This window comes from Protopterus annectens, chromosome 12.part0 (genome assembly GCF_019279795.1).
Source record: "Protopterus annectens isolate FY-2018-M chromosome 12.part0, PAN1.0, whole genome shotgun sequence".
NCBI lineage: Eukaryota > Metazoa > Chordata > Ceratodontiformes > Protopteridae > Protopterus > Protopterus annectens.
Genome location: NC_056746.1, coordinates 166661129 through 166677814, shown reverse-complemented (window position 1 = coordinate 166677814; position 16686 = coordinate 166661129). Strand labels below are relative to the sequence as shown.

Here is a 16686-nt window from a genome sequence, read left to right as displayed (position 1 = left end):
ACTACAAAGCCAAACTTAAATAGTTAAGGATTAAACCATTAAAGTAACCCACCCACGATTCCACTTACATTTTTAAAAAAACAGGAGTATTTCACTCACATAGCACTAGAAGTGTACTTATATACAATACAAACAAAAGATTAACCATTTTTGAAAAAAAAGTACAGTTTTGTACCTACCATAAATGTAGATGTTTGAAGATCCACATTGCTGCAGTCCTAACACTTGGGTAGTCCGCTGTCCCTCGGTCGGCCCGAATATCAGAGTATAAGGCTGACGTCGGTCAAGGCGCATTTGACTGACATCAGAACGTCAGGGTACAAATGCGCATGACCGACGTCATATCCTCAGTCTTTTCTTGCCCCAGATGTCAGAAGACCCTAAAAAGAAAGGTCCAAACCCATAGACAACAACTAAACAACCAACCAGCCTAACACCAAAAATATGTACAATATATACAATATACACAATATACCTCAGATGGATAATCCAACCCACACAACCACCTCAAACTACAGAGGGGAAGGAGGGAGGTATTGGACTGCAGCAATGTGGATCTTGAACATCTACATTTATGGTAGGTACAAAACTGTACTATGTTCTTCATCTCACATTGCTGCAGTCCTAACACTTGGGTAGAATCCCAAAGCAGAGGTAAGGGAGGATGGCTAAACTATAATGAAGCAGGAGCTGCCAAAATGCCCTGCAACACAGCAGTGGCAAAACCAGCCCTGGATTTAGAGTACAGTGGAAGGTGGTAATGCCTAGAGAAGGTATGCACTGAACTCCAAGTGGCTGCCTCCAAAATATCCTTAGTTGCCACCCCCCCTCAAAAAAGCTGTTGAAGTGGCAGTAGCCCTAGTGGAATGAGGCCTAATCCCAGCTGGAATCTCTTTGCCATGATGGGAATAACAGAAAGCAATGCAAAATCCAATCCACTTAGAAATAGTTTGTTTTGACACGGGCTTGCCCTGAGAGCACAAAGCAAAAGAAACTAATAACTGCTGAGATTGTCTGAACCCTTTAGTTCTGTCCAAGTAATATCGCAACTGCCTGTGTACATCTAAAGTGTGCAAAATCTTTTCCCCTTTATTTTGGGGATTTGCATAAAAAGTAGGTAAATGAATAGTTTGGTTTAAAGCCACACTAGAAACCACTTTAGGCATAAAGGAAGGATTAGTACGTAAAGATACCCTATCCTTATGGAAAATTAAGAAAGGCTCAACTGCCATAAGGGCCTGCAATTCAGAAACCCTTCTTGCAGAGGTAATGGCCAACAAAAAAGCAGTCTTCCATGACAAATATTTCAACTCAGCAGTAGCTGCAGGCTCAAAAGGTTGTAGAGTGAGTTTCTCCAACACAAAATTGAGATCCCAAGCAGGAGTAGGAGCCCTTCGTGGGGGTCTTATATTCTTTGCCCCTCTAAGAAATTGCTTGAACAAAGGATGAGAAAACAATGGTGGGTCACAGTCGTAGTGAGCTGAAATTGCTGCAACATGAATCGTAATAGAAGAGAAGGACAAACCTTTGTCCAATAACTCAGTAAGATATTGAAGAGCCGCACTTAAATCAGGCTCAGAAACATACAAATCCTTAGCTGCACTCCAAAACAAAAATCTCTTCCATTTATCTGCGTACACTTTCCTTGTACTAGGCCTTCTAGCTTGCAAAATTACATTCAAAACTTGTTGTGGAAGTTGAGACCCTCTATGGTTTAAAACAGAATATGCCAGGCTGTTAGGTGAAGAGAGTGAAGTTTGACATTGAGCAAATGACTGTCCTCCTGGGACAACAGATGTGGAATCAAAGGCAAAGGCCATGGAGGCTTCCGTACTAGACTTCTCAGTAATGGGTACCAGTGCTGACGAGGCCAATCTGGAGCTATCAAAATCATCCTTGGCTTGTCCTGTCTGACCTTCAGAAGTACCTTTGGGAGGAGAGGCAGAGGTGGAAAGGCATACACATGAAGATTTTTCCAACTGAAAGAAAGAGCATCCACTTTCCAAGCTGTGGGATGAAACCTCTTCGTGCAAAACTTTGGCAGCTGGTGGTTTAGTGGAGAAGCGAACAGATCTATGTCTGGAGTTCCCCAGGACACTGTCAATTTCTGAAATACATGAAGATCCAGTTTCCACTCGTGGGGATCCATGATTTGTCTGCTTAACACATCTGCTAAGGAGTTCTGTGCTCCCGGCAGAAACCTTGCCTGAAGACTTAGTTGTAAACTGAGAGCAGTCTCCCACAAAATCATTGCTTGCCTGCATAGAGGATAAGAATGTGTTCCTCCTTGCTTGTTGATGTACCACATGACAGTTGTGTTGTCGGTTAGAATCAACACTAGCCCTGGAAGAAGTAAATCCTTGAAAGCTATTAATGCAAACTGGACTGCTAACATCTCCTTCAAGTTGATATGTAGATGCTGTAGTCTGACAGGCCACTTGTCTTGTATCCACTTTCCGTTTAGATGAGCTCCCCAAGCTTTGTCTGAGGCATCTGTCGTTAAAATTTGACTTGCCTCTGGCCGGGTCACAGAGAGTCCCTTGTTTAGGTGACATTCCTGAGCCCACCACAAAAATTCCTTTTGAATGCAAGGTATTATTTGAATGACAGTGTCCAGATCCTGGCAGTGCTGTGTCCATACATTTTTGAGATACCATTGCAACTTCCTCATATGCAGTTTGGCATTGGGAAGCACCAGAATACAAGATGCCATGAACCCTAAGGCTTGAAGGACTGTCCTTGCAGTCAGCCCGGACTGAAGAGATAGATGATGGAAGTAAAGGGAAAGATTCTTTTGTTTGACCGGGGTTAGAAAGGCCATCTGGGATGCTGTATTCAGTCTTACACCCAGAAAGCACATGTCTTGAGAGGGTACTAGACTGGACTTTATTTCGTTCACAGAATACCCCAGGCATCTTAGCACTGCTATCACATATTCCAAATGACGAAGAAGCTCGTCCCTTCCTTGAGCCAGAATCAGGCAATCGTCCAAATAAGGATAGATTTGTATTCCTTTTAGCCTGAAGAAAGCTATCACTGGAGCCAGAACTTTCGTAAATACTCTGGGCGCAGTAGATAAGCCAAAGGGCAATGCAGAGAACTGATAGTGAGAAGTCCCAGTCGGAAAACGCAGATACTTCCTGCAACTTAGCCTGATAGGAACATGAAGGTAAGCCTCCTTGAGATCCAAAGTTACCATCCAGTGATCCTTGCCCAGCAGAGGTAAAAGCTGTTGTAACGTCAACATTTTGAACTTGGGAATGTCCAGATAAGTGTTGAGGATAGATAAATCCAAAATTGGTCACCACGTGTTCCCCTTTTTTGGTACAAGGAACAGGCGAGAATAAAATCCTAGGCCCCTTTCTGGCATAGGAACCGGCTGTATGGCCCCTATTTGGAGTAACAGAGAAATCTGCTTGTGAGCCTCTATTCTTTGTTGAGGAGGAATGTCTGGCATGCCTTTGAAAGGAGGCAAGGTATGGAAATAAAACCTGTAACCGTGATGTATGATATCCAATACCCATCTGTCTTGGGTAATCAAACTCCAATTTTCTTTGAAAAGTGCCAACCTTCCTCCCAAAGGTGCTGCCAGGCGAGAAGGTTCTGGCAGCTGAAAATGTAGGTCATTGGGTCTGTTTACGAAAGGACTGACCCCTGCCCTCACCCGAAGACTGTGCAGGAGAACTCCCTGTTCTAGGCCTGAAAGAGCCCTGACCTCTGCCCCTGCCACGTCTAGATCTACCCCTAGACTGGGAATCATAAGAAGGATCGTCCACCCCTTAGTAGGCCAATTTCTACTAAACTTTGGAGGCTGAACCTGCAAAAAATCTTTAACAGTCTGCATAGACTTAGCCTTGTCTTCCATTTTCTTTAAAACTGCCTTAACAGGAGAACCAAACAAGACATCAGATTGCAAAGGGGCATCCAAAATCCTAGTTTTAACATGGTCAGATCAATTTTGATCCCTCAGCCAGGCATGCCTGCTAAGAACTGACCCAGTGGCAGCCACCCTAGACGAGGCCTGTACAGCATCAAAACCACATTGCAAAGAATGCTTACCCACCTGTTCAGAAACATGCACTAAATCTTGTAACTCTTTACAATCAATACCTTCCGCCAGAGCATCAACCTTAGATTTCAACTGTGAAAGGAGATAATTTTGATATTTCAACATGTGAAACTGGCAATTCAAAGCTCTCATGGCTAGAGTGGAGGAAGTATAAACTTTCTTTCCCCATCTATCCAAGGCCCTGGCCTCTTTATCTGCAGGAACCGGATTCTTGACAACAGAAGCCTTAACACCCTTAGGCCCCTGGCTAACAGTTTCTGGGTCTGCCCTAGGACTCTTAAAAGATACTTATGAGCTTCAGGCACCCTATAATACCTATCTGGTTTAACAGGAGCAGGAGGCAAAGAATCAGGATTAAGAGAAGCCTCTGCAAACACATCTTCCACCACATTCAGAACAGGAGGTATAGCCAAAGGCCTATGCTGGGGTAAAACAAAATTCCCTAAGCCTTTTCCTGGAGTCAGAGAAGTCCTGACCTTCCCATTTAAAATGCTCTCTCATGGAGTGAAGGGTCTCTGAAAAAGAAAAATCCTCAGGAGGAGAAGCAGAAGGAGTAGAATCATCCACATCAGAATCAGAATAATGAGAATACTCCTGCAAGTCTTCAGCCAAGACTCAGACACATCCGAAGCCTGCTCATAATCCCCCAACACTGGTTCCATCCTAGGCCTCTTATCAGGAGGGGGCATAGAGCCTCTAATTAAAGTAATTAAATCTTCAGCCATTTTAAGCACGTGCTTCTTGGGTACAGAACCTGAAGAACTAGGAGTGACACCCACAGAAGCTAAACTAGACCTGCCTCTAGGAGAAGCCTTGGAAGCAGAAAGAGAGGGCCTAGACACCTTAGGAAGGGAGGGGAGTACAGTTATCTGAGAAGCCCCTACAGCCTGACCTGCCTCCTGGGAGGCCACATCCTGTAAAATCAAAGTTTCTCCCTGGGACTCCAGAGAGGCCTCCGCCGGAACCACCGGTTCCACTGACGCCTCTAAAGAACCGGCGTCCGGTTCGGATGACTCCCCTAACCTAGGTTTAACTGCCTTGTCCTTGCGCTTCTTTGAGGAAGCCGGCGTCGGAGCATCCGACGGCATATTGTAATTGCACCGCTTCCCAAAGACCAACCTGGCACAATCCAACCTTCGCTTTATAGTGCGTTTATTGAACCTAGCACAAAAGCGACACCCAACAACGTCGTGCTCAGGTCCCAAACAAGGTATACACAAATTATGGTAATACCTATGCGGTATCTGTTTCCCACAAGAAATACAGTTATTCACTTTCTCTGACATCCGGTAAACCACTGAGGCAAGAAAAAACCAAAATATTCCCCAACGGGGTACTTAACCAACTCTGACTTCGGTCTGAAACTCCGAATTCGAAAAATTTCAGAACGCCGAACGGCACTTGCAACACTGCTTCTGCATCGGACCATGCGGCAAAAAAGACTGAGGATATGACGTCGGTCATGCGCATTTGTACCCTGACGTTCTGATGTCAGTCAAATGCGCCTTGACCGACGTCAGCCTTATACTCTGATATTCGGGCCGACCGAGGGACAGCGGACTACCCAAGTGTTAGGACTGCAGCAATGTGAGATGAAGAACATCATGCAAGCTAATAAATGATGTACATCACCTACCCTCCTAATAATGCAAACAATAACTATTACATAACAAAGCAACGTCTTCATATAAAATTAGAAAAAAAGCACAGTTCTAACTGGAACAGGCAGCAGTCAAATATTCCTTTTCATGTGTTTTCATGTTTTTACTATCATACGGAATATCTTAAAAAATCCTCCCAAAATAAATAAATACCTAAATAAAATAATTTAACCATAGTAAATTAACATTTCTATTTAAAAATCCTTATTAGTACCTTCACAATACATAAGCTCATAAAAAGCAGTATACATATGTATAAAAATATCTACCTAAAGTACTTGTCTATATGTAATAAAATTATATATGATAGTAATTATTAATAATTCACCCACACTATTTCAGCTCGTTAAAGATTTCACCTTACATATACAAGTAACTGAGAAGTACTTGTTAAGTCCGACCAAGAGTTTGCATCAAGCACCATCTGCCAGGTTATTCTTCAGGGTAAATGAGGTTAAACCTACCCTAATGTCCACTTTCACCTGGTCAATTAGCATGTACTTGAAAATGTGACCTGGATTATCCTGGCTGTGTTTGGCCAACTCCATTTTAATTTTACCCCACTCCCTTGCTAAATTTTCAGAATAAATTTCTGTCTCCTCTAATAACTCTCAAATAATTTCCACTACCCATTCCTTAAATTCCTCTTTTCAACAGACAGGTGGGAAAGTGCCAGTGTCTCATTTTTATTTTAGTTACTGACACAATCTAAAATAGTTATTACATGTGTACAAAAACTTTCAATTAAATGCACATGTTCCTGTGAAATACATGTTCTGCCTAGTCCAGACCAGTTTCTGTATCTTGGGTAATATGTAAATTTACTTCAAACTCCTACTGCTGAATTCACATCTTCCGTGCCAAATATTTTCATAAATTTCTTCAAAAATCTACCATCACTTCTTAAATTTTCCCTGCTGGCCCCCCCAAGATATATCTTCACTGTTGCAAATCAAATTCCAGTCCCCACCTATAAGTAATATTCCCTACTAAAAGCTGATTATTTCTCAGAGAATTTTCTTAAGCTCCATTACAGCAGTTTTAGGTAGAATATAAATACATGCCAGTGTAATCCTCCTCCCTTGCCAGTAATCCCTTAGTACTACAAATCTGCCATTATTATCTTTATCTTCTATCACTACTGCAGCTCCTCTTGCGATTAATATAAGTACTCCTCTTTTCCTATGTCCCAGGTATTCTACTGAATAACCATCCTGAAAACCTTTCTTTATAAAATTTAGATGTTCAGTTCTTTCCAAATGTGGCTCTGTAGCGTAGTTATTTGCACCCTGCATTTTTAATATAGATCACTATTCTCTGTTTTTACACAAGACAAACTGTTAATCCTAGTTGCTGGTATTAGTTTCTGTTTTTCGTTTAATAAAATAGAAACTACCATTACGTTAAAAAAAAGTTATTATTCCCACCTTTTTTGTGTGACAGCTTTTTTGTTGCGTCTAGTTCCAGACTGTTACAAGAATACAATAATGTTTGGCAGGTTGATCTTTTACACAGTTTTGTCCCTTTCAGCTCATGCCACATGTTATAAAAACCTTTTGTTTTATTGAAAACTCTCAAACATAAAAAAACACACTTATACTACACCCCTAAACCTATTGACCTAATACTAACATACAAAACTATGTACACTTTCAAATATTGAGATTTTACCCTCCTAATAGGAACAAATATCCCAGACTGACAGTCACACTCAATGACTTAAGTTAACCTAAAAGGAAAGTCATCCAATCTAAGGCACATGGCACAGGCCTGTGCTTCTAACTAAGTGCCATTTGTTTTTTTTTCTTATCTTTATTACTCTCCCAGATTGGGAAAACACTTGAATGCTTTCAGAAAACATTTCTTGGCTATTAAAAGAAATAAGTATTCTGTTTTATTGCTCTTTATCAGATTGTCTCCACTGAAGCATTAGAACCACATACAGAGTTACTTCTATAAGCACTCATTTATTAGCTACAATGTTCTTTATTTGCTTTCTCTTGAAACTTGTTACTAGAACAAGACAAGGGCCATAACCCAGCCATTCCACTATGCAAGAATGATAAAATGCACTTGTATCCTGCTCTTTTGACCAGACATTGTTTTTAACTCTGTAGTGCCTACATTTCTTAAAAATGAACAAGGAGAAAGAATGGGAAAAAAAAACAGTAGCACCTGTTTACTTTAATATCCTCATTACACTCGAAAATAACTGAGTAAACTTTACCTTATAAACATGCAGATTATATCTTGCCTTATAAAAATACTATTAAGAATATTTTGTTTTACTAACAGTTAACCCTTTCCTTCCTCTTCCCCACTTCTAAATGTTCTTCCAAACATCAATCTCATGAAGTAGCGCATATGCTTACAAGTCTACAAGTTTAACAAACTCAAAAAAGTCCAATATTTCCCAGTTTTCTTGTTCTGTCATGCTTCACAAATACAATGAATGCTTTGTAATCCCACATTTGTCAATTTCCGAGTTACTAGTTTTATTCCTGTTGATCTCCATCTCCCAAATCCAGTCTCTGCTTAATTTTCAATGTACTCCCAGTTCTTCTAGTCAACTCTTGTGCTATTTTTTTTGTCTCTCAAGCCTTTTGCATGGAAACACTGGAAAATGTTTCACTGGCACAGTCTCTTTGAAATCTTTATCAGAAGAACAAGCAGCAGAATTTTGTTCTGTCTCACAACTTACTTATTGTTGGACACAATTTCCTCCTTGGCATGCTCTGCAACAAAAAAATGATTTTGTGGATCTAGGAAAGAATATTCTGAAAATAGCTAGGTACAGCAGCTTTACATCTCATGCCTGCTTGTTGACATTCCCTTATTAGTGGAATAAATGTGCTCCTCTTCTGCCTAGTGTACAATGAGTAATCATTTTCCACAAACACTCTATTGTTTCACACTTAGTATGTTCTCCTTCTGCCACAGTTTTGTCAGAATCAACTCTTTCTGCTGGTAGCATTGCATCTTTACTATTACAAGTCTAGGCTGCTTTCTTATGGCCAGGTTTGGAGCTTACACACAATGTGTCCTTTAAATTAACAACTCCTGCTGTGGAATACCACTCCAGTTGCTTATTTGAACTTTCATAAAATTAATACAGTCTGTTCTTTCCAGTTATTTCCTGGTACAGCAGAAAATCCCAGGTTCTCTCTATGTGCTCTGTCTTCTAATTCTATTGTTTTTTAAACATCTCTTCTTGAGCAGGCTCATATTCAGCCAGCCTTTTCTTCATTTCAACCTTTGATTTTTGCAGTTGTACCTCCTCATCTTAATATCTTTTTAAAGCTTTTTATATTTTTCCAGCCTTATTATTTGACTTGATATACTCCTTCAGAGTTTATTATATTTTAAGCAGCTCTGAGTACTTCTGATTTATTCGTTGCTCTGGGTTACTGGAAGTCATGTCTTGTACCAAAGCTGGAGCCTGCACTGCTTTTTGCTGAACAGCTGCAGAATTCTTCCCAGTCAGTGTCTTTTTCTCACCTTTTGAGATTGATTTTCTTTCAGGTTCTCTGAATTTCTTTTTACTGGCATCCAAGCAGTGCACTTACTAGCCAGTTACTGAAATTTAACCAAAAATATGAGTTGACTGGTTTTCTCTTTTGAGTTTCTCTTTTCACACTGGGAGAGTTGAACTTTAGTTGTTACTCAATATGCAGCCATCCTGAAAGTCCAACATATCCCTGTCCTTGAGAAAAATTGGATAGGGTTGCCTCACCATGAGAGCATACAACCCAGAGACCTGCCTTGCAAATGTCAGAGCAATAATTAAAACAGTCTTCTAAACAATAAGCCATATGGCAGCATGACAGGGAGGTTTCAAAAGGAGGTAAGGTCAATTTTTCAAGAACAAGGTTGAGATCCTAGGGGGAAGGAGGAATTTGCTTTTGAGGGATTCCCATGTGCAACACTCCTTTCGTAAATTGTTTGAACACAAAGAGATTGATGGGCAAACAAGATGATGGTCACAAGCTGCACTTTTACAGAAGAATATGACAATATCCAAGTAGCTCACACGAACATTTCAAAATTAGGCAATATGAAACCTTTTCTGGACATTTGTTACTGGCTACGCACCACCTAGAAAATTTCTTCCACATGCTGGTGTGTGGGACACCAAAGACTGATAACAGCACATAAATACAAAAGGGATGCTTGCCCTGATCAAGGCATTCAACTCTGAATCATCTTTGATCCTTCGAGACCTCCAAGTTGCAACAAGACAATACCACAGTCATGTGGTATATTAACAAGCAAGGGGAACCTCTACAGACCAGCCATGTTAGCTTGAGATATAGCTTTGCAGCACAGTTTCACTCTACAGGTATCCTACACTCTGTCAGAGCAAAGCTGTGTGGCAGACGCTCATGAATGGAAACTAGATCAATGAGTCTTTCAAGATTTGATCCATCTGTGGAGAGTTCCTCAAGTACACCTCTTTGTTTTCTCTCTAAACAGTCAGTCAGCAAGCTTCTGCTACAAGACTCCATGTAAGAAGGCCTGGAGGACAGACGGCTTTTCTTTTCCTTGGACAGGAATGTTCCCATATGCTTTTCCATCCTTTCCAATACCCAGGGTATTTCTGAAGATTCAAAAGGAATCGTAGGTTCACAGGTAAATACTAGGTTAACTGCTTTGATGGCCCATTTTTAAGCCTAGACAACAAAGTCAGGTCAGAATCAAACCCTCCACCTTATGTCTATGAGGTAAAGACCTTAACCACTACACAAAACCCACCCTCCCCCTCCCCAACCCTTCAAGCCCAAGAAACTATGGTTCTCTCTTATTTTGTATATGGCCAGGCCAATTACCACAAGCTTCCTCACAGACTAGATCTGCTTTGTTAATGTGTTTTTCTTTTCTAACCCTCCATTTAATTCTCCAGTCTTTTGGGTTTCTAATACCATGACAATCAAAGTATGATTAAAGTTCGTGAAATTAGCATTGTTTCAATCTTTGATGTTAGCCAAAAAGTGCTCTTTGTAGCACCCATATAGTGTGCCCAGAACTGACGACTCCTGTAATTCATGCAGAGTTACATGTATTGGCAGCATATCTAAATAAGACTATAAATTCATTTTTTATGAGACCCAATGCTCCTACTGATATTGGGACAGAATGTGCATCATTCTTCCACATTACCCTCACTTCTGCCTGTAAATCCTGTCATTTTATGACCTTGTATCTCTTGCTATGCAAGACAAACTGCTACACCCATTGATTACAATGATCAATGCTACTTCTGTCTTTTTCATGGACTACTATATCCGGTTTCCCTCGCATCTCTTTTTTAAATTGTTGGTAATAGGTGATCCCATGTGGTATAAACATCATCATTCTCTATAATGCTTTGTGGCTCATGTTTCCAATGCTTCATATACTTCAATAATCCAAAATGCAACAATTCTTGCCACATTATTATGCCTTTCAGTATACAGGCCTTCTGTCATTAGTGTATCACACTCAGCAGTAAGATGTACAACTGTTTCCAATTCTGTTTTAAAAAAACTGCATTTCTCGGTTTCTTCGACATGTTCAATGGACTTTGTAAACCAATGTGTATGGGCCACTAATATTAACCTTTCATCTTTTGGTTTAAATTCACCTTTCCTTAACCAATCCGGAGTAAGATCCTGAGCAACATGAGGTTGTTCCAGGAGTTATGAAAAACAGAAATCCCAAGAGGATAAAGTTCCGCTCAATCACTCAATGTATAAAAAAAAGAAGCAAAGTTGGAACAAACATGGCCAGGTATCAAATAAATATGCTTCTGTATAAACATTTACTAAATATGTCCTTAAACTTGATGCAACTTCAGAAACATTTAATATTTAAAATCAATAATGCTGTTGGCAGTTCAAATAAAGTGCTATGTCTAAAATCACATGATATGCTTATAAATGTTACGTCGGTGGGCATCATTGAATTGATGGTATTTAATTGTTAATTGAATAATTATTCTGGTGAATGTCTGATGAAGCATCTTGTAAGGACACAAAAGCATTTACTGGATAAATAAATGTGTTTTATTCAATAATACCCAGCAGTGTTTATTCCAACTTTTTTTGTCTTCTGTTCAAGGAGTTTCCGCACTTGCAACTATATTTATGCCTTCCCCACATATCTTGCCTTCTCATCTGATTCCTCTTATATTCTTTTTTGTTTTCTGGCACATTCAGTTGCTGCCTGATTTTTGTCTACTTCTGGATTGGTTTCTCATGTCATGCCAATATGCTTATGCTAAACTACGCAGGGAAGTAATCTTACATTCGTTCTCTTCATGTTTCAGAACTTTCACTATGTTTGGATCTGATGAGGTCAGCAGATATGTACGCAGTCCTATGACTGCAGAACCTTATATGCAAGAATTTCGAGGAGGTCCATACCTCCTTCAGAATGAATGATATATATTTTGGTATATACTTACTTTTACTTAATCATTTGATATGCATTAAGTATTTTGTTTTGTTTTCCTGTCCAGCTACACCCATACCTTTTGGGGCCAGTCAATCACCACAAAACTAAGTTAGAAAAGGAAGAACAAATTGGTTTATAGCTTGGACTTTAATGTATGTGTGCCAAAGTCTTATGATATACTTAAAAAAAAAAAAAAAAAAAAAAAAAAAAAAAAAAAAAAAAAAAAGGTGTTAAAAGCCTGGATCTATTAGGGGGAGGGAGTGGCCATCCATGGGTGGGGAAGGCTAACGTGATTTAGATACCAATGCAAGGTGCTCAGTTCTTGAAACCTGATGAATCTACAGTTAACAGATTATCCGAGGACAGACATGAGGAATGTTAGGGCTCAATGTTCTTGCTCAAAAAAGTAACAATGGTCTCAAAACCCTTAGGCTTCACACATTGCCCAACTACCCAACAATATGACTTGTAAAAGCATGAGCATGACTCAGGCACAAACTAAATGTCAGGCAAAGGAAGGTAATCATATGAGATGCCTTTAATGGGTCTGACATCACAAATTAAAGTCACTAATGGAATAAGTATGCTACCATGACTTCGGTCAATCAAAAATCTGATGCATAACTCGTAAGTTGTGTCAGAGGTCCACTGAGCAGACCCTCGACAACTGTGGATAACCACCCAGACTGGCTATGTTGACAGGAATGGGATGCCAGGAGAAGTAATCTTCCACCTCAAATTTAATCAATCTGTTATTCAAGTTGCTATTCTTTAACATTATTCCAGACTGCTCCATGCCCAATTTGATCAAAATGAAGACAGATGGTATAAACATCCCGAAGCACACCACACAGTTTGAATTGGAGACCTACCTCTTTCACAATGGGGAGACTGGAATGAACTCAGGCCTCCATTAACTGAAGGCAAGTCTTACAAAAGAAAAGCCACATAAAATACTGACGTCCCTACATGAAGGTTACGCCTTGACCAGTCCTACAAACCAAGTTTCCATTAATCAATTTCTAGCTTCAATCTCAAGGCACAAAATGCTTTCTCACTAGTTCAGTTACAGGCTTCTTTTCATTATCTGATATAGCAACTGAGTGACTTTCAACTGCCACAAAGAACTCTGAAGAAAAGTGGAAAAGAATGCAGAAAGTTTTACTACCATCAAGGATTAAGATCCAAGATGTGCAATGGGCAAAAAAAAAAAAAAAAAGTATTGAAGGTTAGGAATGAGTGCCTGTGTGTGGTCGAAAAACGTCACTGTCTGCATAATCCTCCGAGCATGAAAGTGTCCAAATAAAAGCTGAATTCTGACTGGTGAAAAGGATGAATCCAACCACAAAATTCATCAAAGGAGGTGCTTAATTCTACAGCATAGCACTACTTTGTCCTTCTACTACTGGATAATGAACACAGGAACAATACTAGCTGAGCAATCAAGGAGATCATACAGGCATAAAACACCTTTAAGTAGACACATTTAAAAGTTTTCCCCCTTTTCAACTTAAAAAGTTTTCCTCCCTTTTCAAGACTATAATAGTGCTCACCTCCCAAATTTGTTACGGTCGTACACAACACAGGTGCAAATTTGCATCCATCCAGTCATCAAGACTAACCTTAACTTAACTAATGTATTACTTTGCTTTACCTGGAGTGATTGGGAATACACAGACTTAAAAACCTAACTTTCTTGTTTATTTGCTGGTGTACATTCAGGTGTCTAATGAAGATGTTTGTAGATCCACTGGTTTTGCAAATAAATAGGAGCTTAAGACGGTGTCTTTCACAGCTTGAAAAGCAAGATGTACATAACCTCAAAGCAGACAGTACACTACTGATTATAAGGAAAAGTGTGCTAATCTATCAGTAAAGTTGAAAGATTTAAAGCCTTTAATATAATTAGAAATCTTTGGGGTTTTCCAGTTCAGTGATATGCCTGGATTTGTACATACCAAAGGGGACATTATTCAATGCCTGAAAAGGGAAAAGTACAGTGGGTACTGTATTGCACTTTTTTATTCAGAGTCCATTTTTGGTCCACCAGTGTCCGGCTCACAGTCATCAAACTTGTTCCACCACACTTCTAGGATATTGGCTTGGATATCTGCAAAATAAAAACCAAACAGGATAGGGCCCAGCATGGATCTCTTTTATATCCCAACAACTACTACACTTTATGTTCAGAGAGGATACCAGCAACTTTCAGTGGACAACACAGGGTTTGTCTAATTTTTCAATAGTATCAACACTGGGAATGGTGTCAAAACCTTGACCAACTTAAGCAGTATGCATTGAGTGACTACTGTCCTCATTCTCTGTAAACTCTTCAAAGAAGTTTACCAAATTCAGAAGACAGGACTCATCCTTCACAAAACCAAACTGATTTGGGTCTAGATCAGTTAAAGCTGTCTAGGTCTGCATAGTTAAATTCTGCTATGATACTTTCCACAGATTTAAATATAATATTAGTGAGGTTGATGGGCCTATAATTATTTGGATCTGTAGAGGGATCTCCCTTGTGTAAGGGGGGGGGGGGGTGACAGTGGCCATTTTTCTGGTGTTTCAGCAGTCTCAAAGATGACAACTCCATGCTTTATGAATGTCACACCAATGCAATTTTAGAACCCCTACAACATGTATTCTCCTTGATCAGCACTCCTGTACAGACTTACGGAGTATCAGTCTTTTCTCTACTTACCAGCCAGAAAATATTCACCCTCCAACAAAGATATGCAGGAGACTTCCTCTTTCCTCAGTGTACTTTAAATGGCACTGCTGTAAAGCAAACCTACACACTGCAGCTTAATATGGGCATTAGTAAAGGTCGGAAAAAATGTAGTCTCAGCTTAGAAGTAATAAGCATCTAACTCAGCACATGCAAGTGTAATGCAAATAACTGCTAGTAATCAGTGATGGCATACATGTCCTGAAATTGCACACCAGACACACTAGTCTCAACGTCAATGGCAAAATAATTAAGTTAACCAACTACGAAAGAAGACAAAAAAAGGCAAAGAAATGACAACATATACCCTGGGAACCTGGGGATTAAAAAAAAAAAAAGAGAGAGAGAGACTGACATATTTCCACCTAGTCACACTTACTTGAATGGATTGGTGTAAGGAAGGGAAATGGCAAAAACACTGACGTAATGTTCAGCCACAAAGTTAGCATAAAGATGAGGCAGTCGGACCAGAGCTAGGGAAAAAAAAGTTTAAAGGTAAATGGTTAGGTTATTTGATTATGATAAAATTATATTTTTTATGAACAATCAAGATACAAGCCTCCACTGAAAAAGGTAAGAGCAACATAGCACCTGTAGTCAAAAGCAGATTTCAAACACATGCAGCTTACTCACTGAAAACTGACACTGTTTATCATTACATTTGCAATGTTGGCCAGTTATAGACAGCTGTTGAAGGGATAGAGTAAGCACCTGGGATTTGATAAGTCAGACTTGTGGTGAAGTGAGGTTCTGCTATCTATGGAGCTTTAACTGTATGGAATAGCACAGTGTTAGAATATAACTATGCCTGACAAATAAAACCTGCGCGATATAGGAATTAGAAGGGAAGAATAATGGACTGAAGACATGTCTACAGCACCTTCAAACTCCTTAACAGGTATTAAGGCCAGCTAGGCCTGAGAAACCTTGAATGCTTTAACAAAAATCTTCACTTAGCCACAAAATCAATACCGTTGCAATAAAAACATGTACTTATCAATCAGGATAAAAAGAACACAATGATAAATATATCAGTCATGTATATATTTTATGTGCTAATTTATTCTAAATGTTTATGTCATATGTTTATGCTGATTAGTTTTGAATCTAATGTGCACAACTATATGCATGCTGAGACTCTCATCAATTTGTTCTTTGTTTTAAGATTATGCTTATTAAATATACATAGCTTCATAGACTGTTACTAAGCATGCAGTCTGGGAGACCATTATGCAGCACAGCCCTAATACCCAATTGTCCCCAAGCACTGTCTAAGTGACTTGCTCACGGTCCCACAGTTAGGCAAAGGAATACTGAGAAATCAAGCCCTGTACCCCAAGTAGTAACTTATTAACAGCTTATAGCCTTAATCCATCATACTAACTGCCAGAGTGCAACACATGCATGCAAAGTATCTAATTGCTCGTTACCACTGCACTCTATATATCAAACCTTTTTGGCAATGTCTCATTAAACTGTTAAAGCAGCTGCATATTTATTTCACTGTTTTGTGTCTCTGGAAGGGGTAACAGATGAAACAGGTCATCCAACTACCACCCAGCTTATATACACATGAATAAATTAATGAATGAAAGAAAAATCATATTTTAAAGAATTTTGAGGGACAAAATTCAAGAATCATATACTTAATCAAAGGTAGGTAAAGTGATGAGCACTTGCACATGTTCAGCTTTCTGTGGCGTTATGTAGAGAAAGCACTGTTGTGCTAGAGGTTACCATGCCGGTAGATGTCCTACTAATCACTGTTGCAATATCCCACACTGTTGGGTTAT

The 16686-nt window shown here is 39.6% G+C and overlaps 1 protein-coding gene across 5 annotated transcripts in view; it reads right to left on the bottom strand.

The window, feature by feature from the left end:
• TSC2 (TSC complex subunit 2) overlaps nt 1–16686 on the bottom strand; it is a 3048576-nt gene that overhangs the window by 1649312 nt on the left and 1382578 nt on the right. For all 5 annotated transcript variants that reach the window (XM_044089186.1, XM_044089187.1, XM_044089190.1 and 2 more), the window contains exon 23: nt 15273–15366. In XM_044089186.1, the coding sequence (XP_043945121.1) occupies nt 15273–15366 (94 nt within the window). The remainder of the gene's footprint in view (nt 1–15272; nt 15367–16686) is intronic.